The sequence below is a fragment of the Phaseolus vulgaris genome, chromosome 11, assembly GCF_000499845.2.
Source record: "Phaseolus vulgaris cultivar G19833 chromosome 11, P. vulgaris v2.0, whole genome shotgun sequence".
NCBI classification, from domain to species: domain Eukaryota; kingdom Viridiplantae; phylum Streptophyta; class Magnoliopsida; order Fabales; family Fabaceae; genus Phaseolus; species Phaseolus vulgaris.
Genome location: NC_023749.2, coordinates 17,303,123 through 17,330,499, shown reverse-complemented (window position 1 = coordinate 17,330,499; position 27,377 = coordinate 17,303,123). Strand labels below are relative to the sequence as shown.

General features: G+C 40.3%; 2 protein-coding genes and 1 non-coding gene across 4 annotated transcripts; 2 read left to right on the top strand and 1 right to left on the bottom strand.

Annotated features, from left to right (window-relative positions):
- The first annotated feature begins 21,276 nt into the window (after positions 1–21,276).
- Positions 21,277–22,574, top strand: LOC137818573 (uncharacterized). Its single transcript, XM_068622081.1, has 2 exons — positions 21,277–21,687; positions 22,182–22,574. The coding sequence occupies exons 1-2, from the start codon at positions 21,453–21,455 to the stop codon at positions 22,409–22,411; spliced, it is 465 nt and encodes a 154-aa protein (XP_068478182.1). The 5' UTR covers positions 21,277–21,452; the 3' UTR covers positions 22,412–22,574.
- Positions 22,575–22,834: 260 nt separating this feature from the next.
- TRNAV-UAC (transfer RNA valine (anticodon UAC)) lies at positions 22,835–22,907 on the bottom strand. Its single transcript has one exon. It is a non-coding gene; the product is annotated as a tRNA-Val (tRNA).
- A 76-nt stretch (positions 22,908–22,983) lies between these two features.
- On the top strand, positions 22,984–26,709 carry LOC137818562 (tetraspanin-19). Of its 2 annotated transcripts, none has more exons than XM_068622070.1 (6): positions 22,984–23,348; positions 23,698–23,797; positions 24,560–24,640; positions 24,768–24,872; positions 25,684–25,851; positions 26,395–26,709. In XM_068622070.1, the coding sequence occupies exons 1-6, from the start codon at positions 23,179–23,181 to the stop codon at positions 26,404–26,406; spliced, it is 636 nt and encodes a 211-aa protein (XP_068478171.1). In that variant the 5' UTR covers positions 22,984–23,178; the 3' UTR covers positions 26,407–26,709. The 2 variants fall into 2 exon arrangements, with proteins under 2 accessions (XP_068478171.1, XP_068478165.1); XM_068622064.1 differs by having other exon boundaries at positions 22,995–23,348; positions 25,684–25,863.
- The last annotated feature ends 668 nt before the right edge of the window (positions 26,710–27,377 follow it).

Below are 27,377 nucleotides of genomic sequence, written 5' to 3'. Positions count from 1 at the left end.
CCTTCATGCATGTACATACTTCGTTTAGAAGGGCAATTAGCAGCAATGTGACCATATCCCAAACATTTAAAACACTTTTGACTAGACGATTTAATTGGGGATTTAGGCCTAGAAGTAGATGGCGTAGGATCCTTGGGTTTGAAAGAAGAATCTTTGGAAGGATGTTTGGAAAAAGAATTTTTGTTTCTCCAAGACTTGGAGTAGTATCCATCATTGGAAGCATTTTTTAAAGAGTTTTTCTTAGCAAGTTGGGCTTCCACCTTCATTGCAAGATGAACTAAAGAGCCCAATGATGAATACTCTTGTAACTCAACAAAGTCTTGAATATCCTTCCTAAGACCACTCACAAACCTAGCAATCATAGCTTCCTCACTTTCCTCTAATTCAATTTTAAGCACAAGCGTTTCTAGCTCTTTATAATATTCATCCACATTTAGCGTGCCTTGTTGAAACCGTTGGAGTCTCAACATGAGGTCTTTCCTAAAATGTGGGGGCACAAATCTAGCGCGCATTTGATCCTTTAAAGAGTTCCAAGAGTCCACGGGAGGACCCTTGTGATAGATAATGTCCTTTACAATTCCATGCCACCATTTCATGGCATAATCACTAAACTCTAGGGTGGCTAGCTTAAGCTTATGCTCATCTTGGATCTCATGGATCTCAAATATTTGTTCACACTTAGCCTCCCAATCTAAATATACATTAGGATCACTTGAGCCATTGAAACAAGGAAGCTTGACCGAAGGTAGCCTAGCCTTTGCATCTTGGTAGTAGCCATTGCCATAGTGAGGTCTCTCCCCTTGGTTGTGATGTCTATGTCCAAGGAATTGGGGTGGAGTTCTCCTTCTCCTATGGTCCTCTTCACGGCCTATGTCATTGGAAGAACCTCTTGTTGAAGGTCTATGTGAATGATGCCCATCATGGATAGAAGGAGATGGTCTAGCTTGTTGGACCTCCATCTTTTGCATTTTCTCTTCCAACCGTCTAATTGTTCTTTGAGCTTCATGTAATTCACCAAGAATGGAAGCTTTGGAAGGAGAATTCTGCTTGTAGGATGCATCACTTGAAGATCCAGCCATTTGTAATTAAAAAAAACAGCAAACACACAAAAAACAGCAAACAAGTTAAAAATTAGCAAAAACAGTGAGCTTTTTGGCAATGAAACTGCCGAAATGAACTAAGGCTGAAAAAGATATCACTCTCAAAGAAATAATGTTCTTGCACCAATCTGATCTTGAGGCCTTGGAATCCTCAAATGAAATATGTCAAAGCAAGCACACCAATCTTAAGAGCAAACCACCACAAAACCAAAGAAACAATAAAGACAAACAAGAAAAGGTATAAGCAAGGAAAGGTAATTGCAAAAGGAATACTATATGTAAGACAAACTCAAAGAGTAAGAATGAAAGACAATCAAGAAAATAAAGAACTCAATGAGAAAAGTAGGCACACAAAAGAATACCTAAGGAAAAGCACTAGAGTAGATGAAGAAAACAAAAAATTTAGCTACTGGAATTTTTTTTTTTTTTATGCAAACTGTGTTTGATATTCACTGATTTAACTGGAACGTTGTAGAGCGAACTGGATTATGAAATTTATACCACAGAAACTTCAAGATGTTAACTCAAAAATGGCACTGGAATCAATTAAAAACAGTAAGCCAATTGAGAGAAATAAATTTTTTAAAATCACTGCCAGATTACCGTATTTTTTTCGGCAGGAATGTACACTTTTTTTATTTTATTTATCATTTTTTGTGTACTTCATATTTTTGAATGATTCTTTTTTCTATTCTTTTCTAACACTTTGAATATCTCAAATCCAGAATTTCAGAATTTTACAGTACGTAAATCAATTGCAATAAGGAAAAACAGTAAGCACTTTTTGTCAGAAACAGAGGAATCCTAATAGGAATAAAAAACAGGATGATGAACTAGCAAAGACATAATAGAAAATGATGTATTGGAACTTGTATAGGTCTAGAATACAAGTATGAACTCAATTCTAAAAAGAAAATGCACAAAGGATCAACATCAATTCAGAAAATTATATGACACCAAAGCAAGAAACAATCAAAACAATAAAAGTACTACTAGAAGTAATGACATATATGGAATAACATGACTAAGACAAAACTTGACATGATTCAAAAATTAAAAGACACAACACAAATTGTAACAAATGAAAGGAAGCTTAAGGTAAACTCTAGGAAGGATAATGCCATTCCAAAAGAGCAACCATACTCATAAGAATTATGAGTGCCATAAACCTTTACACAAACACTTGGAGCAAAAGAAAAACAGCAAGAATACTCAATTAAAATTCTAAAACAGCAACTAAAATTGCAAGAAATTAAAGAGCTCTTGAAATTAAAGTGCACACAACTCAACAATTAACAAGAATGAACCTAAGACTCATGATACCACATGATGTGATTCCAATAGCCACATAGAGCAAGATTCTTGACACTTTGAGGAATCACCTTGAGCTGGAAAATGTAGAGGCACTTTCTTAGAAGTTGGATCATGGTTCTAAGATCAAGAACTCACCAATAACAAGTACCAAATCCCAAACTCATTTGGATGAACCAAATATTGTCAAATTGAATCAACAAAGGAATAGAAACTAGATTAACCGAACAGAATTAAGCTACTAAACAAAAGAACCGAACAGAATTTAAAAACAAAACAGAATATAGGTGCTGAAAATAGAAAAACCGAAAGCTAGACAACTCAAAACACAAGGTAACATGAACAATTGAAGAAGAAGAAAGGAAGGAGAAGAGAATGCTCATGAAGATGGAAGATAGGTTGGATGATCACGCCACTAGAAGTATGGATGCTCCTAGATGAGTGTGGAAGCCGCCACTTGAGGAAACCATGGTCCTTCAAGATAAGACTAGAGAAGAAGCTCAAAGCTCTCCAAATGCTCACTCCAATTTTGAGTATAGTTTCTTTAGATGAATTCAAATCTGAATTTTTACAAAGAGAGCACCTCTATTTATAGCCTAAGGTGCTGAAAAGTAAGCTACACAAATTAAAAAAAACTCCCTCCTAAAAAGCTTCTAGAATTTGCGCCTAAAACAAAGCATGAGGAAGGTGTGATCCCTTCTCTCACTTTGGCACCTCCTTATTTACTCCTACACCTATCTACTAACACACCCCCCCTAAGACTCTTAACTAAAGACTAAAAGATGCTTTAACAATAGAAGTTTCTAATGTTTCCCTCTAAGCACCTTTCTAAACAATATTTATTTAAAACTTGGCTTTGCCCTTCATGGGATGGTCTTTGGACTTTTGTGGGCTTTGGCCTTCTTGGGCTTGGGCTTGGGCTTTATCTTTTGCAAAGATTAACAAGAAAAACTTTAAATGTGAAGGCGAATGATCTTGTTCTTCATTATAAAAAGCCACCTTTAGTTGATTCTCATCACTCTGCCACAGCATCTGAGGGTGGTGGTGAGAGTTCCTTCCACGCGACGGGCCCCAGCTCCGAGGGACTCCCCAAGGTTCTCCGCCTGACCAAGCAGCTGCTACAAAATCAAGAGCTGGTCAAGTGGAGCTCCAGCGAGGTGGACCTCCATTTGGCCCGTCAGATAGTGCTCTCCTTGGAATTTTCCAGCAACATCGCCGCCTCGAAAAGCTAGAGGGTAAGGTGAAGGAGCTGCTTAGCCAACAGGAGTCGCTGCGAAGTGACTATGAGGCTTTGCAAGATACCAACGGCATGCTGAAGGACATGCTGGAGGAATCCAAGATGGCTCGCGTCCAACAGGTCCAGGAGACCATCAAGACTGAGATGCAGATGGGGGATGTCGTTGCCGCCCTCGACTTCCAGTTGCTGGAGACTACGGGTAAGGCCATCCAGCTCGAGGCTGAAACCGCCTACATGCGTCAACAGAATGCAAACTTGACGGAGGCCCTCGCCGCGAGCGACCGGAAGCTCAAAGAAGCCGAGTCGACCATTGCCACTCTGACCACCGAGAAGGTTGCGCTCGAGACCGATAAAGCTGGGTTCGAGGCCGAGAAGACCAAACTATGGGAAGAGGTGGCCGATACCTTTGCTGAGGGTTTCGACTTCGCTCTTGAGCAACTCAAGTGCGCTTTCCCCGAGGTCGACCGCTCCCAGTTGTCCATTGAATTCGAGGTGGTGGATGGCAAGGTCGTCCGTCCCTGACTGCCCTTGATGTGGCTTTTCTTTATTTTGCCCATAAACATTTGCCTTGTGAAAACTCAAACTGTAGATTATTAAATTCTTCTCTTTTGCTATTGCTTGTTTGGTTGTGTACTTTCTTGCCTTTATCTCTTGCTACGTGCGATTAATTGTTAACCTACACGAGCGTGATGCCAAACCTTAACCGTATTTGAACTTCTTTTATCTCTAACTTTGATCACAACGAGCGACCCTTGATAACTGATCCGACGTAAAAACTTGATGACCGATCGGGTTTAAACCACTGCTACCACCTTCTCATCGGTCATCGCGGTTCTACCTTATATCTTTCTTCATTGCTTTGTCGCTCCAGCGCTAAGTGCATATAGGACTTCCACACTGATCGGTCTAGGATGATGCCTTGTTTTGGGAGGAAGAGTGTTTCTCGACAACCTCTCTTACCTGCCCCAAGGCCACCGTTCCTCAGAGCTTCAGGTGGCACTACCATCTTCTCACTCCTTGGGTGAGAAGGTATTTGACTAAGAGTCCTACCGAGCCAATATTGACGCTATGCCACTTGGGTAAAGGCGTTTCTCGAATCCTTCCTTTCCCTTCTTTGGGCTTACTAGCGCCCCTGGCGTTTCGAACTTAACTGCCTGCACTCACGCCTGGGGTGAGGAGGATTTAGACCGGTTGCCTTCACTCGCGCCTGGGGCGAGGGAGGCCTAACCGATCACCTGCACTCGCGCCTGGGGCGAGGAGGATTTTAAACTCAAAACTTTGCAAACTTTATACTGATAACCTCTTTTTATTTCTGGAAAAAAGGGCTTACCCTTGACTTGCTCACATTGTTCACCCTGGCACGAAAACGCGGCTTCACTACACATTTTAACTAAAATAGAGTTTTAAGTGCGTGGCATTCCACGTCCTGGGGATCGCCCCTCCATCCAAGGTCTCCAGCCGATAAGCGCCGTTCTCCAATGCCTCCACTATTCTGAACGGGCCGGTTCACTTGGGAGACAGCTTATTCTTTATCTCGTGCTGATGCGCTTTCCTCATCACCAGATCTCCCTCCTGGAATCACTTCTGCCTCACCTTGGAGTTGTGCCTTCGCTCCACCCTGGGCACTTTCCGTGCCCCCAAGCATCGCCTCTTCCATTTCCACGTCGCCGTGCGTGCCTCTTACCAACGTCGCGACCTCCGCTCTTCCCTCGTCCGACCTTGGTGGTGGCGTTGTGGTAACATGGCACACGCTTCTCCGCTGCTTGAGACTGTTTTCATAGCAGCGGCGGGCTTCCTTTTGGTCCGATTTCATGGTAACCACTACCCCTTCCATCGAAGGCATCTTTACCTTCATGTGCCTTGTCGATGGTACGACTCCTAACCTGTTGAGCGTCGGTTTTCCCAACAGTATGTTGTAAGAGGACGGAGCATTGACCACCAAGTACTTAATTTTCTCAGTGCGGGCTGTGGCACCATCCGTGAATGTGGTCCTCAACTCCACATAGCCCCGCACCTCTACCTGGTCCCCTGCGAAACTATATAAACACCCCGGGTATGGCTTCAGATGATCAGGGGACAGCTGCAGTTTGCTGAATGTCGGCCAGAACATCACGTCCGCCGAGCTTCCCTGGTCCACAAGGACCCTGTGCACCTTCCTCCCTGCCGTGACAAGGGAGATAACTATCGGGTCGTTGTCGTGGGGCACAACGTCCCGGAGATCAGCTTTGGTGAAGACAATGTCGACGTCGGGGGAGTGATCCTCCTCCGCCGAGTCGACTGCCAACACCGATCGCGCGTACTTCTTTCTCTGAGAGGCTATACATCCTCCCCCAAAGAATCCTCCCGCGATCGTGTGCACCTCCCCGTGCACCGGTACCTCGTGCTGAGGATCCCCTGCTGGGGCCCCCGATACCTGATCGTCTTGCGGCTCTCGCAAGTAATCACTCAGGAAACCGTTTTTTACCAACTCCGCGAGTTGGTGTCCCAACGCCAAGCACGCGCGGAATGGGTGGCCATAGGCTTGATGGAACTCACACCATACGTCCTTCTTTCGCCCCAGCACCCTGTCGGTCTTCTCCAGTGCTCGCAGCCTTGCTGCTATGGCTGGAATGGCGATCAGTTCCGCCAGCTCCACCACAAAATCAAACCTGGGGGGTGCGTTACTCTCCCTCGTGCGCCCCCCATTCTGATCCCTTCGAGGCTCGTAAGGGCGAGGTTTTCCCTGAGCCCTCTTTCCCTCTTTGGCCTCGTGCACCCTCATCGGCTGCTGAGTCCTGCGTGCACCCTGATCGCGCTTTCCCTTTTCTCAGAAACCACTGTTTCTGCGGTGATGTGTGCCACGGCACGACGCCTAATCTCCGCGAACGTGCTGGGGCGGTGCCTGATCAAAGACTCACTAAAGGAGCCTGCAAGAACCCCATTCTTGAACGCGTGCACCAGCATATCTTCATCCTTGTTGGGCAGCCTCACCACCTGCGCCCCAAAACAGCTAAGGTAATCCCGGAGGGACTCGCCTTGGTTCTGGCGCACATCGAAGAGATCATACGACACCACTGGGGGTGCCCTGTTCACGATATAATGCTCCCTGAACAACTTTGAGAATTGTTGAAACGACGTGATGTGGCCGTTTGGCAGGCTTACGAACCATTCTAGCGCAATCCCGCTCAGGGTACTCATGAATAGCTTGCAGTATACGGCATCCGAGCCTCCAGAAAGCATCATCTGGGTGTGGAAAGCCGTCAGGTGCGCTTCTGGATCCTCTACCCCTGTCAACGAGGCCTTCACCCCCACTAAGCCTGGTGGTACGACTGCGCCCATTATTTCAGATGAGAATGGCATGGGGAAGGTCCTGGGAGGGGATAGTGGTGGCGCCACTCCTTCCTCTGCCACCCTCTCTTTCTGCGCTTGTAAAGACTGGCGCAGTTCTTCGTTAGCCCGGTTCAAATCTTCGTTCCTGCCCTGTGATGCAGCCAAGTCCGCTTGCATCCTTTCTTGCGCCATTCTTGACGCCGCCACATCGTCTTGCAGCGCGCGCATTATCTCCAAGACTTGCGCCATCGTTACAGCTCCTTCTTCGACGGATGGCGCGGGTGTAGTTTGCCTTGTCTTCCTCATTCTTACAGCAAAGAATCTTAAGAACACACGAAATCTGGCAGCACAGTGGATGGGATCACAATTTCACACGGGCCCCATGGTGGGCGCCAAATGCTCTTGCCGGTGACTTGTCTGTTGAAGGCCCACTACGTCTAACTCCGCCTTCCGTAAGTCAATGAACAAGACCACCAAAAAGTTGTTTACTCTGAGTCTCTGTGAGAACCGTGCACTCTGCGAATGCTCTCTCTTCTCTCTGTGCAAAAACTAGATCTTTGTCAATATCCAAAAAACCTCCCCCTGTAACAATGTGGAATGCCTTTTTATAACCTCCAGCGCTCCCACGTTGTCCATACACAAAGTAACTTAGCGTGTGTCCTTTCGTTGGATGTCTTGTGCAACCTTTGTGTAGGTACCAGGTGCGACTGGGGCAAGCGCGTATACCAGGTACTACCTAACGCATGGGCGGTCGCCTCTATCTTGCCCCGTGCACATTACGGGCCGAGAGGGGTTCGATCACCGACCGACTGGCTTCCTTGGACCACTCTCATGCATGGTACTGTAGAACGCATAACCTCTCCGATCTCTGATCTCCCCCGGACCACCGATCTCCGCCTGATCACCCTCTTCAAGACACACCAGCTTCCATGGCCCGCCCGTTTCACTAAGAACAGCCCACGTGGCTATCAGTGGCTGACGTCATCCCAAACCGATGACCGACCGGATCACTTGTAGAAACCTTTTCGGCCACCAAGTCCGGGAAAGAAGCGTGAGGTTCCAGTTGACGATCGTATAACTTTCTTACGTCTCATTGCTAGTCAGATTGGCAATGAACCTTTTCCAGTTCCGTGGGATAATACATTTTTTCAAATAAACACTGAACTGCCACTGATGATTTACAACACAGATTTATCAGAATTTATATCTGGGAAACAGGAGCTCAATATAAGTATAATTCAATTTTTTATGATGTAAGTATCTTTACCTATTATTCAATTTACTTTATGTTAAATTATTATTGATTATGCTTTAACTAAAAACTTGTAGGTTTTTGCATAGAGTCTGTATCACTGAGGGGAAGGAAAATATGTATGGATTCTTAGATCCTGCATATACTAATCCTGTTGGACCAAACTCAACTGAGACTTAAGCATACATCACTAACACCCTGGAAAAAGAGGGAAAACAAATTTATTTATGCCCTTATATTAATGAGTAAGTTTAATTATAGGTCATCAATTATTATTATTTCATGTTTTAAATATTTACTAACTCTTTTCATTGATGATATAAGCATCATTGGCAGTTACTTGTCTTATCAATGGTTGATAAGACTGCTGTGTGGTTCTCTTCCCTACACAAGAAGATTCCCACAAACTTTAAGGATATCATTGATACGTAAGTACATTATAAACTAAACTTTGTATATGTTACTAATTAACCATCTACTTACGAGGTTTTTTGTATTAACCAGTTCATGGCGTGGATATAACATCCTAAAAGGTCGATCAATTTCAAATAATTTGAACTGGATAAGAATAAAGGTTTGTAATTTTTTTTCTTTCTCTGTTATCATTGTTTATCAATATACTAACATATTACTTTTTATTGAATTATAGTGTGGCTATTACATTATGAGTGTGGCTAATAAACAACCAGGAAGCTATGAGTGTGGCTATTACATTATGCAATGGATGATTACCATTATAAGACTAGGTGTTAAAACTGGTTGGAAAGAGGTACTATATATGTTAAATCATTTTTATAATTCTTGAACATATATATATATATATATCTAAAAACTAATTTATGTCAACTTTGCAATGCAGTTATTCACAAAAGAAACACCGATGAATGAGGAAGGCATTTCATATGTTAGAGATTCTTGGTCCACATATTTCATAAATTTTTATAACTCTAGCATAGGTTAACAATAGTGGTTTTATAATATGTAATTTGATTACTTGTAAATGTACATTTTGATGATTTCAATTGATTACTATATTTTTGTATTTGTCTGGCTGGGTTTGATCATTATGCAGGTTATTAAATTATATGGTTTATGCACAATACAAACTGCACTTTAAAAAAAAACACTATTTACAAATGCGGTCATTTACCAAGACCGCATTTGTAAATGTGAATTCCCTATTTACAAATGCGGTCATTTACCAAGACCGCATTCGTAAATCCTAAACCCCTAACCCTCATCCCTCATTCAGAATAATATACAAATGCGGTTATTTTAAGTAACCGCATTTGTAAATCTAATTTATAAATGCGGTTCTATGACCGCATTTGTATATGCCCGATTTACGAATGCGTGCTGATCAAATGCGGTTCTATGACCGCATTTGTAAATGTAAAATAGCCGCATTTCTTTTACATTTCAGCACTAGTGACACCCCCCTTAAGACTCCTAACTAAACACCTAAAGATGCTTTAACAAAAGAGGTTTTTAATGTTTCCCTCTAAGCACCTTCAAACAAAGAAATTACAAAAAGAGAAAATAAACGTCCATTAGCTCCTAAAGCTTTGAACATGCTCCTTGTAAGCCTTTGAGGTGGGCTTTGACCTCCATGGGCGTCCTCTATTTGAGCCTCAACCTCTTCTTGCTCTTGATGATTGGCCTTCATGTCCACTTGAGCTTGATCTCCATCATACTCCCCAAGTTAGAGAGAATTCGACCACGAATTCTGGAGACCTACAGAAAAAGGAGTTAGATCCCTGATATTAAAAGTATGACTACCTAAGAATGTATCAGGCATATCTAACTCATAAGCATTGTCATTAATCCTCTTTAGGACTTGGAAAGGTCCATCTCCACGAGGCATTAGTTTGGACTTCCTTTGAGTAGGAAAACGATCCTTCCTCAAATGAAGCCAAACCCAATCACCCTCCTCAAACAACAATGCTTTTCTCGTTTTATTGGCAAGTTCAGCATACTTGCCAACCTTCTTCTCAATTCTTTTCTTGATGTCTTTATGAAAAGTTTTCACAAAAGAAGCCTTTTCATCCCCATCTTTGCACAAGACATCGCCAAGAATGGGAATAGGAAGAAGATCAAGAGGTGTTAAGGGGTTAAACCCATAGACAACCTCAAAAGGAGAATGTGAGGTGGTAGAATTTACTACACGGTTATATGCAAACTCAACATGGGGTAGTAAATTCTCCCACACTCTAGGATTCCCCGAAATAAAACATCTCAATAGTTGTCCCAAAGTTCTATTGACCACCTCGGTTTGACCATCAGTTTGTGGGTGGCAAGTGGTAGAAAATAAAAGTTTAGTTCCAAGCTTGCCCCACAAGGTCTTCCAAAAGTGACTTAAGAACTTGGGATCTCTATCGGACACTATAGATCTAGGGATCCCATGCAAACGAACCACTTCTTGAAAGAAGAGGTTTGCAATATGACATGCATCATCCACTTTGTGGCAAGGAATAAAGTGAGCCATCTTTGAAAAACGATCCACTACCACAAAAATGGAGTCCTTTCCCTTTGATGTCTTGGGTAATCCTAAGATGAAATCCATAGATATGTCAACCTAAGGTATTGAAGGGATAGGAAGAGGAGTATATAAACCATGGGGATGCATCTTAAACTTAGCTTTGTGGCAAGCTATGCATTTATCACACAAACTATGAACATGTTTATGCATATGAAACCAAAAGAAATGTTCATGCAACACATCCAAAGTTTTAGCAACCCCAAAGTGACCCATTAAACCCCCCTCATGTGCTTCTCTAACAAGAGATAATCTAATAGAGCATTGAGGGACACAAAGATGTTTTCCTTTAAAAAGAAAGCCATCTTGTATAAAAAAAGTCTTTGTGTCCTCCCTTTAAGACACTCTTGATAGATGAGAGAAAAATCAAGGTCATCATGATAAAGTTCCTTAATGTGATCAAAGCCAAGATATTGAGAACTTAAAAGATTTAGCAAAGTGTATCTTCTAGAAAGTGCATCCGCCACAATGTTTACTTTGCCTTGCTTGTGTTTGATCACATAAGGAAATTGCTCAATGAATTCCACCCACTTAGCATGCCTCTTGTTAAGCTTGTTTTGGCGTTTCAAATACTTAAGAGATTCATGATCACTATGTATCACAAACTCTTTAGGAAAAAGATAGTGTTGCCAAGTAAACAAAGCCCTAACAAGTGCATATAATTCTTTATCATAAGTGGAATAATTGAGATGACTTCCCTTCAATTTCTCACTAAAATAGGCTATGGGGTGGCCCTCTTGAAGGAGAACAGCCCCAATGCCTATGCTTGAAGCATCACACTCAATCTCAAATGTCTTAGTGAAATTAGGAAGGGCTAAGATGGGAGCATTAGTCAATTTTTCTTTCAAAGTTTCAAAAGCTTTTTGTTGTGCTTCTCCCCATTGAAAAATCACATCCTTTTTCACTATGTCATTGAGAGGTGCGGCAATGGTACCAAAGTTTGGTACAAATCTTCTATAAAAAGAAGCAAGTCCATGGAAACTTCGGACTTCATTCAAGGTTTTCGGTGCAGGCCAATTTTGAATGGCCATCACCTTTGTTTTGTTCACATGGACCCCTTTGCTACTCACAACAAACCCTAGGAATTCTATATGATCAAGTGCAATCATACATTTAGCAAGGTTAGCATACAAATGTTCCTTCCTAAGGGTTTCTAAAACTTGCCTAACATGCAACCTATGATCATTCAAAGATAAGCTATAAATGAGAATATCATCAAAATAAACAACAACAAACTTACCAATGAAAGGTCTAAGAACATGATGCATGAGGCGCATGAAGGTACTTGGTGCATTAGTTAAACCAAAGGGCATAACTAACCACTCATACAAACCAAAGTTGGTCTTAAAAGCCGTCTTCCATTCATCACCCAGTTTGATACGGATTTGAAAAGATTTTTGAACCATGCAATTCATCCAACAAATCATCTAGTCTAGGTATGGGATGCCTATACTTAATTGTAATGTTATTGATGGCCCTACAATCTGAACACATTCGCCATGTGCCATCCTTTTTAGGCACTAAGATGATAGGCATAGCACAAGGACTCATGCTATCTTGAACCCACCCTTTCTCAGTCAAAGCCTCAACTTGTTGGTGAATTTCCTTGGTTTCACTTGGATTGGTCCTATATGCTGGACGGTTTGGTAAAGAAGAGCCTGGTATCAAATCAATTTGGTGCTCAATCCCTCTCAAAGGTGGAAGTCCTTTTGGAGGATCTTGAAACACATCTTGAAACTCTTCTACCAAATTTTCCAAACAATGAGGACTATCAACAAGTGGTTCTATCTTAAGAGTTCTAGGGATGGCTAAGAAAAGAGGATGATGAGCCACTATTTCCCTTTGAATCTCATGCCTAGACACAAGGAGTGTAGGCTTAGAACTCTTATCTTTTTTTATCTTTTTTATCTTTTTCACTCTCCCTCTTTTTCTTCATTATGATTTGGTCCTCATGGACTTCTCTAGGAGAGAGAGATTTTAAAGTAACCTTGTGACCATGGAAATCAAAAGAAAGTTTGTTGGTAAAGCCATCATGAAAAACTTTTCTATCAAATTGCCAAGGCCTTCCCAAAAGAACATGAGTAGCTTCCATGGGCACAACATCACATAATACCTCATCTTTGTATTTTCCAATAGAGAAATGGATGAGGACTTGTTTATTCACAACAATTTCTCCTACTTCACTAAGCCATTGCAATTTATAGGGCTTTGTATGAGAGATAGTAGGCAATCCAAGCTTATCTACTACTCTTGTACTAGCCACATTAGCACAACTACCCCCATCCACAATCAAAGAGCAAATGTTGTTTTGAATAAGACATCTTGTATGAAAAATATTTTCCCTTTGACTTTCATCAAAAGGTTGTGAAACTTGGCAAAAAAGTCTTCTCACAACTAACAAATCCCCTTCAAGTGGACTCTCACTCTCATCCTCACTAGACGCCCTAGATGGTAAAGATTGCCTAGGTGAATCCGAATCATGCTCACTCATAACAATGCCATTATGCACAAACATATTCCTTTTAGAAGGACAATTAGCCGCAATGTGACCATAACCCATACACTTAAAGCATTTCTTACTAGACGATCTAGTTGGTGATTTAGGCCTAGAAGTAGATAGCTTAGGTTCCTTGGGTTTGAAAGAAGAATCTTTAGAAGGAAATTTTGAAAAAGACTTTTTGTTTCTCCAAGAATTGTTGTAGTAACCATCATTGGGAGCATATTTTAAAGAATTTTTCTTAGCAAGTTGGGCTTCCACCTTCATTGCAAGATGAACTAAAGAACCCAATGATGAATACTCTTGTAACTCAACAATATCTTGAATATCTTCCTTAGACCACTCACAAACCTAGCAATCATAGCTTCCTCACTTTCCTCTAATTCAATTTTAAGCACAAGCGTTTCTAACTCTTTGAAATATTCATCCACATTTAGCGTGCCTTGTTGAAACCGTTGGAGTCTCAACATGAGGTCTTTCCTAAAATGTGGGGGCACAAACCTAGCGCGCATTTGATCCTTTAAAGAGTTCCAAGAGTCCACGGGAGGACCCTTTTGATAGACAATGTCCTTTACAACACCATGCCACCATTTCATGGCATAATCACTAAACTCTAAGGTGGCTAGCTTAAGCTTGTGTTCATCTTGGATCTCATGGATCTCAAATATTTGTTCATACTTAGCATCCCAATCTAAATACACATTAGGATCACTAACTTGGCGATCATCGTGAACAATTCTTCCAAGTCTGCAACGTGCTTTCTCTTTTCCTGCGAGGTCACGACCATGTCATCGACGTAGGCTTGCACGTTCCTTCCCAGCATTGGTGCAAGTACTCGATCCATCAGCCTCTGGTACGTGGCCCCCGCGTTCTTCAGCCCAAACGGCATCACCTTATAGCAGTAGCACGATCTCTCCGTCATGAAGGCTGTTTTTTCTTCATCCATGGGATGCATCTTGATCTGATTATAGCCCGAGAAGGCATCCAGGAAACTCAGCAACTTGCACCCTGCAGCACTATCAACCAGGGCATCAATGCTTGGTAAAGGATACGAATCCTTCGGGCAAGCTTTGTTCAGGTCGGTGAAGTCGACGCACATGCGCCATTTCCCGTTGCTCTTCTTCACCAGCACGACATTTGCCAACCATTCAGGGTACTGGACTTCCCTGATGTGGCCTGCAGCGAGGAGTTTCTGTGTTTCATCCCTGATCGCCTGCCTCCTCTCCTCGTTGAATTTTCTTCTCCTTTGTCGCACCGGTCTCACCAAATTGTCCATCGCCAGATGATGGCACAAGAAGTCGGGATCGATCCCGGGCATGTCCGAAGCGGACCATGCAAACGCATCCAGATGCCGCTCAATCACCTTGGCGATCTGGTCCTGGAGATCGACCTCCAGAGATCTTCCGAGCTTGAAGATTTTTCCTCCGATCTCCTTCTCGAGCCACTACTCGACAGGTTTAGGCCTGGATTCTCTGGCGATCACCGCCCTGGCGATTCCCTGCTCCCTTGCTTCCTCAGGGCAATTCCGCGCCTCTTCCTCCTCCAGGACAACATTCCTCTCCCCTAGCTCAGCGTCTATCATCTCCACATCTCTTCCGGCGGCCTCCTCTGTTGCCGTCGATCTGGGCTTCACACCGGGAGGTGGGGTGGTTGTGACATAGCTCACTGATCTTTTGTTTTTCAGGCTATTCTCATAGCACCTTTTCGCTTCTTTCTGATCAGACTTAATCGTGATCACCACCCCTTCCATGGACGGCAGCTTTACCTTCATGTGCCGAGTCGACGGAATGGCGCCTATCCTGTTAAGCGTGGGCCTTCCCAACAGGATGTTATATGCTGAGGGGGCGTTTACGATGAGGTACTTGATTTTCTCCGTCCTCGACCCAGCCTCATCTGTAAACGTGGTTCTCAGCTCAATGTACCCCCTGACCTCCACCTGGTCACCAGCGAACCCATATAGGCACCCTCCATAGGGCCTTAACTGGTCAAGGGGCAACTCCAGCTGCGTGAAAGTCGGCCAGAACATCACGTCTGCCGAGCTTCCTTGGTCCACCAGAACTCTGTGGACCTTCCTTCCCGCTGTAATCAACGAAATAACTATGGGATCGTTGTCATGAGGCACAACGTCCCGAAGATCCTGCTTTGTGAACGTAATGTCCACTTCCGGCGAGTGATCTTCAAACATGTCTACTGTCATCACCGACCGCGCATACTTCTTCCTCTGCGATGCGGTGCATCCACCGCCTGAGAAACCCCCTGCAATGGTGTGGATCTCCCCGTGGATAGGCATCTCGTGTTGCTGGGCTTCTCCACCTGCTGGCTGGGAACTCGACGCTCCCCCCGTCCTCCTGTCCAGCAGATAATCATTTAGGAACCCGCTCTTAACCAGATCGTCGAGCTGGTATCCTAAAGACAAACACGAGTCCAAAGTGTGGCCAAAACACTGGTGGAACTCGCACCAGGCGTCCGGCTTTGACCCCAGCACCTTGTCGCCCACCTTCTCAGGCGCCTTCAACCTAGCAGATATGTTAGGAATGGCGATCAGGTCCGCTAGTCCCATGACAAATTTGTGCTTAGGCGGGCGATTGTATTCCCGGCGTGCTGGTTGCTGGCGTGCTTGGCTCCTTCCCTTGTTTCTCCTATCGTAAGGATGGCGAGTCCTTTGGTCTTTCCTGGCCGCCGCCGCCGTTTCCAGCACCCTCTGCGGCTGGATCCTGGTCTGGGCGCGTGGCCTGGCGGGAGCCACGCTGCCTCTCTTCTCGGCGACTTCACTCTCGTCGGCGATGTGAGCCACCGCAAGTCGCCTGACTTCAGCAAATGTCGCGGGGTGAGCCCTGATCAAGGCCTCGCAGAATGGTCCTGGCTGCACGCCCTTCTTGAATGCATAGACCAGCATTTCCTCATCCTTGGCCGGCGATCTGACCATCTGTGCCCCAAAGCGATTCAGGTAGTCTCTGAGGGACTCTCCCTGATACTGCCTTATATCAAACAGATCATAAGACACCCTGGGCGGTGCCTTATTCACGATGTACTGCTCAACGAAGACCTTCGAGAACTGTTGAAAATTGGTTATGTGGCCGTTAGGCAGGCTCACAAACCACTCCATCGCCGTTCCCTGGAGCGTACTCACGAACATCTTGCAGTAGACGGCGTTTGACCCTCCCGACAACATCATCTGCGTATGGAACGTGGTCAGATGAGCCTCTGGATCCTCCACGCCGGTAAAGACAGCTTTAACCGGAACCACGCTCGTGGGAATTGGCGTGTCGGTAATCGCCTGAACGAAAGGCATTGGGAAAACACGAGGTGGCGTCGACGGCGCCACCTCTTCAACAGAAGAACGTCCTTGCTGCTCCTGAAGAGCTCGACGCAGCTCCTCAGTTACCTTGCTGAGCTCCTCGTTCCTGGCGCGAGAGGCGACTAGGTCCTCATGTATCTTCGCCTGCTCTACGCGCGAGGCTTCCACAGTTGCCTGCAACGAGCGCATCATCTCTGCCATCTGCGCCATGGTCATGGCGGCGTCGCCTTCAGCAGCGACAGGCGCCACAGGACTGGAACGATTGCTTCTCATTTTTCTCATTAACTTCAGCGAATCACAGGAATGCAGCGAACAACACTTCAGCCTCGATCGAATCAGCGATCAGTCGGAGAAAATAGCGCGAAACTTGCGCAAGAAAACTCAAGAACACCGTAAGCCTTCAAAGAAAACCACAACTTCGCTAGAAACCACCGTTTCCCCGCGAATCAACCAAACAAGCGAAAGAACTCGAACCTCCACCAAACAGATTACGCGTAAGCAGCAGAAAACCCCACTCCACCGATCGAAAAGCCAAACGAACGGTACAAAACGCAAATTCACCGAACGAAACTCAAACAGACCGCGAACGACGGTTGCACCAGCACACAACCACGCAAAAAACTTCGAAAACCTCCAAACTCACGCTGTGGATGGGAGCAAGTTTTACACGGCCCCACGGTGGGCGCCTGATGATCCTGCCTGTTGACCGGAGCGCTGGAAACTGCCTCGTCAAGGATCGACGTGCGCACCGCTTCACACCTCCGTTCCTCCTCGGGATCTACCTCAAGAACCTGCAAAGAAACAGAGCGGCGCCGCTGCGGCCGATCGCACTCCAACGCTCAAGTCAGTGACGGTATCACCAAAAACTAAGAGAACTAGAACCGTGCAAATCCTCTCTCACAGCAAACTCTAACTCGCAAGCGTAAAGTGTATGAACTGAACGTGCGTACCTCAGAAAGTTTGTTAAGAACTCTTATATACCTGGTGGCTTTCTCTCTCCTGGCAGTTACAGACTCGGACACGTGGCTCGCATCCAACTGTACACGTGCCATCATCTGGAGGCTCCCTGACTTGGCGCTGCTTCTACTCTCATTTTGGCTAAGTTACTTATGCATGGTACTGCCCAGTGCATAGCTAACTTAGGAGTGCGATCTCTACTGGAACTGGCGAGTTAGGGGCCTTCATGCACCTTCCTTGTGGTCTCGCCGGCCGCCTTCATAATCTGCTTCTCCTTCATCTTCGGCGATGTGCTCGTTCTGGCGATCTCCAATGACTAGGTCGCCTGAATCCACATCTGACGACTTCATCTTTAACCTGGCGATCGCCGATTCTGGTAAGCTGGAAATCGGAGCACGCCAACTTAACAACTGGCGACTACGCGTGCCCCCCGACTTCCTTCCCTTCTGCCAACCTGGCGCCTTGTCAACACGCCTACACTGTAGCAGGATGCCACGTCATCACACCCGACCACCAGGGCGGTACACTAAGTGAAGAGTGGCCATATTTGTATTTGTTTTTTGAGAACATCATAAATAGGGGCAGGAAAAGCAAGTATATAATCAACCTTCATCCACTAATTATCAATCAACAAAGTTTCTTTCACAAATTGTGCATTATCCACGTTATTTTTTTTGTAAAAAGACCATTCATCACTAATAACGATCTCTCGGAGTCCTTTTTTCAAACTTCTAAATATTTTTAACATGACTATGGTTGAAGCAAATCTTGTTGGAGCAACAGAAAGCAACTTCAATGAGTTGAAATTATTGAACATTGATATTCTCATAGAGTGCCCCATAATAAAGCTTTTAACAAAGGTAGCATCTTCAACAATTTGTGAGATCCAAGAACATTGATGATAAATATCACTATTTTTATCAGTAACTTTTGCTGCATAAATACTTTTCAATGCAAGATTAAAGGTGTGCACTACACAAGGACTCCAATAGATTGAAGCAAATTCAGATTCTATGAGCATACCTGCTGCCTTACATACAACTGCATTATCAGTTATAATTTGTACCATATTGTTGTGCCCAACCTCCATAATTACATCTCTCGTGTGTTTAACGATAAATTCTTTGTCCTTTATCTCACCAAATCCATCTATTGACTTTAAAAACATTGGTCCACTCTCAGTGATAGCTATGAAATGTATGAGTGGTCTTCTTTGAGGATCACTCCATCCATCACTAACAATTGCTACACCTTTTTGATTCCACGAGTTTCGTATAAGTTGAAAAAGATTTTCTACATGACTTCTTTCCTTTGAAAGTAAAGGGCCTCTCAGTTAATTATATGTTGGCGAAACATATCCACTAAGATTAGAAGTATTAGCTGCATAAGAAAATGCACTTCTATAATAAGGACTCCTTGCTAGATGAAACAATAGTCTTCAAGAATAAAACATTCTCGTAATTTCACAATCAAAAGTATCTCTCGTTTGAATATTGAAAACAATTTGTAAAGAACCTTTGAATTTTGGGTTAACATCACTGTTAGTCTGATTTCCTTTATCAGATAGAGGGACCTTTATTTTGGTTTTAAACCCTCTATTTTCAATTTTGCTTCATTGTCTAATTTTTTAAACTCAACAAGTTTTGACGCAGTCACATTTGAACAACTTCTAACTCCTGCTCCCGTAAGTTTTAATAAATGAGCTCTTACTCGAGGAGTGTAAGATCCATTGAATGAAAAATTACACAGATTACATTGGATTATATTATTTCCACCACCAATTGTTTTTCTTAGCTTTGAAATATATCTCTACAAAGATTTTGTTTCATCTTCTTGTTCGATAGCTTGATTAGGTATATTCATATTAATTTCCTAACAAAAATAAATTAAATATCCTAAATTTAATTAAATATAAAAATCAAATAAATTCATCTAATAGAAATAATTTATGAATAAAAAAACAAAACATGTAGCAAATTAAAAATTAATTATAGTATAATATATTATATTTTTTAAAATAAACATTCTAATCGGGTTAGAGGATGAGTCGTCCAAGGTGGTGAATGCGAGGTGATCAGGTTGACCAATCTCTGTCTTGAGTGAAAGTCCACCTCTCCCATGTTAAAGAGTAAGACTGTAAGGTATATGATTAATAAGTATTGTACCGACTAGTCCTCGATCATCGACGCCAGAGAAAGACCTCAGACATCAGCGCCAGAGAAAGACATCGGACATCGGTGTCTGATAGTAATGGTGGGCCATGTAAGTTGGGTCCCAGAAATCATATCAGAAACCAGTTAAACACCCAGATATAAGAAAAGACTTAAGTCACGAGAGGTTCATGCATGGGGTGTGTGGTGCATTTGGGTACGACACAAGCAAGTGTTCTTTGGAGGTGTTGAGGCCCGTTAGGGTTAGGGTTTCCAAGGGAAAACGACATGCATGGCACGTGAATACTTAGGGCACCCATAGAACGGATGGCCCCGCAGCATTGGTGCATGAGTTGGTACCTTGGCGGTCGTATTGTTAATCATTGCACTCTAGTAAAGGAAAGACCTATGTGCCAGATTACGCTAAGATTGTGTAATAGCGACGCAAGGACGTTCTCCTAAGAACCTAGATTTGGGTAACAAAATAGAAGTAACCATAGTTACAACCTATATAAAGGGTGGTAAGAACCCTAACAAGGTACACCGTTTCTAAGACTGAAACTACTTTATTCACTCATTGTTTCTTTTCCCCAGTATTGACTTAAGCGTCAGAGTGCAAACGACTATCAAGACACCCTTTGTCTTTGCAGGTGAGAAGTTCTTTAACCCAAGGAAGTTCGATTCTCAGGTGGAGACAAACGGGCTACAGACTGCCGTTCGAGTCAAACAATAACCGAGTCAACCGACAAGAACAAGTATATATGTATTGATTATTAATTAAGTCAGAAATACTCCTTCAATATTATATTTATAGACTTGTATTTATCATTAAGTTGTTATATTTACATAACCATAAATGTTTACATAATCATAATTAAGTGGTTATATTTATATAACCACAAATATTTATCATTAAGTAATTATCTTTACATAATCATAATTTTTATCATAACTATCAAAATATTTATCATTAACTGGTTATATTTACATAATCATACAAATATTTATCTTTAAGTGGTTATATTTACGTAATCATAAAAATATTTATCATTAAATGATTATATCTATAATAAAAAATATTTATTATTAAATGATTATATTTATAAAATCATAAATATTTATATTAAATGGTTATATTTAAATAATCAATCAGTAATTGATTATATTTATATAATAATATAAATATTTATTAATAAATAATAGTTAATAACTAGTAATATTTATTTAAAGTTATTTAAAATATTATTGTGATTTAAAATATTTTATTTTTTTAAGTTAAAGTTTAATCTCATTTTAAAATATTAATCTTTAATAAAATGTTATTATTTAAAATTAATTTAAATTATAAAAAATAATTTTATGTTTGATATTTAAAAGTAAAGTAAAAAAAAATATAATATTTAAATTATAAAAATACACAGAATATTATATAATTATATAATAAATTGTATTTAAATTTAAATTAAAAAAATATTAAATTTAAAATAGAAATCACCCACAATGTGTGAAAGTAAAGTAATAATAAAAAATGCATGGAAAGATACCGTCAGTAATAAATAAATAAATGCATTTTCCAATTTTCCTCTCTTAAAAAAATTTATGTGCAGTCCTTCATCTTCTTCTTATTGGTTCTTCTGCCTTCACCGTCTTCCTTTCCACCCTTCATCTTCTCCCTTCTCCCTTCTCCGCACTGACTTAAGTGTGTTTTCTGTGTCCGATACGCGTCCCACGCGCAGAAACGGAGATCAACAACCGTGTCCGAGCTTCATATTACAAGTCTCAAGTTCCTTTTTGTGCTACCAATAATGGCGAATGTGGCGATTCTTGAGCTCAATAGAAACTGTGCCAAGACAGTGGAAGAGATAGTGAAATTGGAAAGAAAGATCTTTCCAAAACACGAATCACTAGCTTCATTCTTTCACGATGAACTGAAAAAGAAGAACAGTGGATTGCTTTATCTTCACGTGGATTGCGAGCTTGCAGGCTACGTCATGTATTCTTGGCCTTCTTCCTTGTACGCCTCCATCACCAAGCTCGCAGGTTCCAACCTCACTACGTTTCTCGCTTACATCTAAATCATGAAATCATGGTTGCATTCAAAACTGAAATTGTTCTTTCCAGTGTTAGTTCTCGTGTTGTCGTTAAGAATTCATGTCATGCCCATAACTTGTTTGATGAAATTTCTCAACTAAATAATCTGTGCCCTTTCTACTACTTACGAATAAAACACTATTGTGGTCTTCTATGTCACCCTCAGCTAGTGAAAAGTGTTTTGAAAATCAGGCTGAAATGCACGAATTGAATAACTAGTGCAATAAACTATAGTAGTAACCTAAAAAAACTGGGTAGTAGTAACTTCATGAAAAATGTTTAATATAATGTTTTTTAGCTTTTCCCCCCGAAAAAAATCAGCCTAAGCTATTTGTTATTTTCTTTTTGGTTCAAAATGTAGTCTTTTATTTTGAATAAGTATTGCTGAATCTTAAACCGAAGTAGTGCTTTGACAATATGGGGACATATTTTGCTGTTATTAGTGAAGGAGCAATGGAGGGGACAAGGCCACGGAGAGACTCTGTTGAAAGCAGCAATTGAGAAATGCAGGACAAGAAAAGTTTCGCGCATAATGCTTCACGTCGATCCCTTGAGGACTCCTGCAGTGAATCTTTACAAGAAACATGGTTTCCAAGTTGACACTCTGATTCAAGGCTACTACTCCTCAGATAGAAATGCTTATAGAATGTACCTGGACCTTGATTCAAGTTAAAGGAGAAATTGAATAAATATTTAATGTACCATCTACAATTCACACAGTTCAACTATCTTAGTGATTTAATTAAAAGAACAAAATGTGTAACAGTGATTTCTAAGCACTTATGAAAGACAAGAATTCAATAAAGAGGTTTTACTTTTGTATTCCAACCAGAAAATGAATGTCTATGTTATGCAATTGTCTGTCCTACTGGAACATGCTTTGTCAATGACAGGTAACATCAAATGTCTGAAGAAGAAACTATAGAAAGATTGATGATCTCAAAAGAGGAAGTATTCGGAATAATTTTGAAAGAAACCAAATAACATATTTATTCTTTATTATTGGGTGAAACATTTTTAGACACAAATTATCTCAGTCTTATTAAGCCTTACATAAACACATAGTGAGTCTTTGTTAAGACTTACATAAAAAGTTTGTTGCTGCCCAGGATCGAACTGGGGACCTTTAGTGTGTAAGACTAACGTGATAACCACTACACCACAGCAACTTATGTGTTACATTTTAAAGAAATGCGTTAATAATGTTAAAAATATAAGATGATGTCATAATAACCTGAAAAACTCAGCCATAAAATAATCAGAAGGAATAACTCATAACTTCATTGCTCTGTTCTAATCCGTTACGCGTTCGAGCCCTAGATTTCGATCTAGGGTTTCTTTGCACTCTAGTTCCATTTTCAATTCTGCTCTCATTAGATTCAGGGGGTTAAATTGTTCAAACCTTACTCAATTTTCCACGAATTAGAAATCATAAAGAAAATGGTGAGGGTGTTGAGAAGCTGCATTCAATCCATATTGAAGCTGGTGAACTCGGTGATTGGGATGGCCGGGCTGGCCATGATTCTATACTCCGCTTGGATGATTAGGGTTTGGCAGAGGAAGATGGGTGACCTTCCCTTTGATCATGATTCTGATTACCCACCTCCATGGTAAAATTCTCATTTTCCCCTCCTTTTATGTTTTTCTATTTTTCCTCTTGATGATGAATGAGGAAATTTGGACTTCGATTGACCCGTGAAGATGGATTTGAATATTTTTAATAATGAAATAAAATATTATAAATTATCATTTGATTTTATGATACTAATGGGTTTTTTTATTGCTGGGGGGAGGGGATTTTATCAAGCTGATTGCTTATTTCTGTCAACTTTTATGGAATAATTGTGTTCAAACATACAGTATTTCCTGGTAGTTTAATTCCTTTTTACATTATTAAGTTTTCTGATCTGTATGGATAGACTGTGAATACATTGTTTTTTTTTTTCTTTCTGAAATCAGGTTCATTTACACGTTTCTTGGCCTTGGAGCTGCGTTCTGCGTAGTAACTTGTTTAGGTCATGTTGCCGCTGAAACTGCCAATGGCTGTTCCCTGTATTTGGTATCCTTTTCTTTTACCATTATATTTCAATCTGTGTGATGAATACACACATGCACTAGTATCAAATACTGCTCTGATGCTACACATGGATGTGACATTTCTTAAAATTAGGTTGCAAGTAGTATGGGAATACAAAGAACATATATATGAAAAATTGTAGATATTGTATCATACCATAAATAAACAAAAATATAAAGGTATCATAAGATTACTCTTACGATATTTTTTAAGCAATTTCTCAACATCTAAATCAGGAATTTTTAATTTTAAGTGCTAAATGCATAGTAAGGAACTCATGTTATAATTTAATAAAATAAGAAAGTTATGCTTAAGGTAGCTAGCTAGCAATTCAAATAATTAATTTTCACTGCTGAAAATTTTAACTTTATGTACAGACATACAATTTTAATTGGAGTCCAGATTCTCTGCTATTCTTTTAATTGCTAATGTATGTTAGAAAAAAATATTCTATAAACTATATAATACAATATTTAAGATAATTATAATAATTAAATAATTTAAATATGGAAATGTTCTCCGTTCAATGTAGTCATTGATTTTCTCTACTGAATTATTATCATTGCACTTTTTGTAAGTGTTAAACAAACACCACTATTATTTCAGTGCTTAAACTTTTAGTTTTATGCACTTAATTGAGCTTCCAAACAGGCTAACCAGCTTTAGCATTGTGTTAAATAGCAAAACCATCTCATTATTTGGTCATTAAGTCATTAAGGCAATGTTGACCTTGACTACTTACAGTATATGGTGTTTGTGGTTTTGCTTCTCATGCTGGAGGCTGCAATAACTGTTGATGTATTTGTGAATCAGGACTGGGAGAAGGTATTGTTATATATATAAAAAATAAAATCAGTAATTTTTTTGTTTATTCAATGATTTTATATTTTAAAGTCTTCTCTTCCTATGACGTATTAAATCTGATCCTTTTAAACATGGAAATTGTTATCAGGACTTCCCGATGGACCCCTCAGGGAGTTTTGATCAGTTCAAGAATTTTATCAGGTCAAATTACGAGATGTGCAAATGGGTAGGCCTGTTTCTTGTTTCTGTACAGGTAAATCTCCCTCTTCTCTGTGACATGGTGTAACAATTTATGGCACAATTATTGTTGAAGCATATTATTTACCTATTTCCAAAATTTCCTATTGAATTCCCATTTCCAAGATGATTACAAGTTTTAAACACATTGTTTTTAATTTAAGGGAACTTTGTATTCAGGTTTTCAAGGTTATCTAAGTAGCTTCTTCCTTCTCTTCTGCAAGTAAAGCATACTAAGTCTCCAATGATTACAATATACTGAATTTTAAAAAAAGTATTATTGCTTTCCCAGAGCAAGTTTGGGGAACTATAGTGTGTAACACTACCATGATAAGCACTACACAGCAGCAACTTTCTTCTTTTGGACACATCTCTTTCACACTGTCAAAGTCAATATCAGCTTTAATCTTTTATGAAAAGATGGAAAATGAAAATATCAGCTTTCATCATTTGTTTCTAATTGCTTCCTGTTATATTGTCCCTTTTATATTTATCTCTTTGGTTCCTTTATTGATAATTTTGATGCATATTTTAATATAAAGGGATGTAAGTAATACTCTGTTGTTGATTAGATCTAAACTGTCGTTCTAGGTATATAATTAGCATGTAAAACAACTGCCAACTGGTACAATTTGTATTCTCTATCTAATCCATTTTGTTCTGTCAGTAAACTACGTAGTCAGCTAGTCCATATTTCTTGTTGCACTTTTTTACATATTTCTACTTGCTACTGCTTCTGGTTCCAAAACCTGAAGATAGTGTTACTTTTGGAATTTGGTTAATGAATGATGCATTGACGGATGGCTGCCTGTGTTGTTATAAAACAGGGACTCTCTTTATTATTGGCAATGATACTCAAAGCACTAGGACCACATCAATATTATGACAGTGATGATGAATATGCTCCTGACAGGGTGCCACTCTTGAAGAATGCTCCACCTCAATATGTTGTCGTTGATCCAGGATATGCACATGGAAATGATGCATGGAATAGGGTAAGTGGCAAGGTAAAATAGATTGGAATTCTTTTGTTGTTCTTAGCTTTCTTATTTGAGTCGTCATGGATTATCTTTATGATTTAATTTCACTAGTCTGTTTAAGTACATATTATCAAGCCCCAGTCTCATTGTTAGGTGGTTTGAAGAGGCGAGTAGGCTTATAGAATATATACTTGGATGTATTCTAAGAATTTGAAAATGATGATGTATTAGATTGAATCCTATACTCTAAACCCTAAACATTATAGATTGAATCTATAGTGTTTATGTTAGCGATCTCAATTTTCTTCATTCCTTTTTTGGAATGCCTTATTTTTGCATGATATTGATTTAATTTAGTGTTAACATGATTCTGTCAGTGGTCACAGATACATTATGAAATCCCTGTATGATTTCATTTAGTCACTATTTATTTGTTTCCTTGGAGAGACAACAAGTCTTGGCTTGGTTATAGTTTTATTGTGTAGTAGTCAGCATGTTAAATCTTAGCTCTTGCTTGAACTTCTGTCCATTTAAATGAAAATTTATTTCTTTAATCAGTCAAATAGGTAAGGCCATTGCCTTCAATTAAACCTTGACGTTTGGAGCCATGGAAGGTGGGGCATGCTCGATGCCAGTTGGCTTAGAAGATGACCTATACGCTGGAGATGGATATTGAAACAATGGCCAAGGGAGAAACAAGTGCTTATCGTGATCTTTGGACAATACGACCATTTTGATACAGTTGTGTGAGTAGATGTGTATCATCTCATTTCTGTATATCGTAAATAAAACACAATCTCTTGATTAACAACCCCCTGTATCTTCTGTTAAAAGTATCTATAAGGTGGATCAATAGATATGAACATTTGTTTAGCTTGGATACTCATCATTCATACTTCATCGATACAAAAAGGAGTTTTGGCCTCTAGTGCATTTACACAAAAACATCATTGGCCCATATTTTTACACCCTTTTTATCTGTTTAAACTTCGACTTTAGATTCTGATAAACTTCATTTCACCACTTGAATAAATGCAGAAGAAAATTATTTTTTACAGGTATCTTTTGCGTTGCTTATTTTTAAAATATAAACACAAGAGAATTGTTTTAAACTTTTATGAGACAAAGATCCTTCTTTCTTATTATTAGTGTAATGTAAATAACCCTTTTCTGCGAGATTGTCACAATAGCAAATAGAGTGAGTAAAGAAAGAAAGGATATTAACACCCAATCTTGTGTGAATAATTAAAGTTTGTTTCTAAAAAATTTAATTGAACAAAATAGCATTATTTAGAAAAAATAAATAAATAATGAAAGTATTTTTTTTAAAAAATATTGAAAAGTAAATGAAAAGAGATAAGAAGATTGGAAAAATAGGAAAAAAAAATCTGTTGATAAAAAATATTTTATTTGACAAAGATTCAAAATTTAAAAATATATATTTCTGGGTTTCCAAGGTTTTTAATTTTTTAAAAAATAATAATAATAAAATACTCTTCTCTTCTTTTTTATCTTGCTTTTTCTCACTTTCTTTAGGGCTA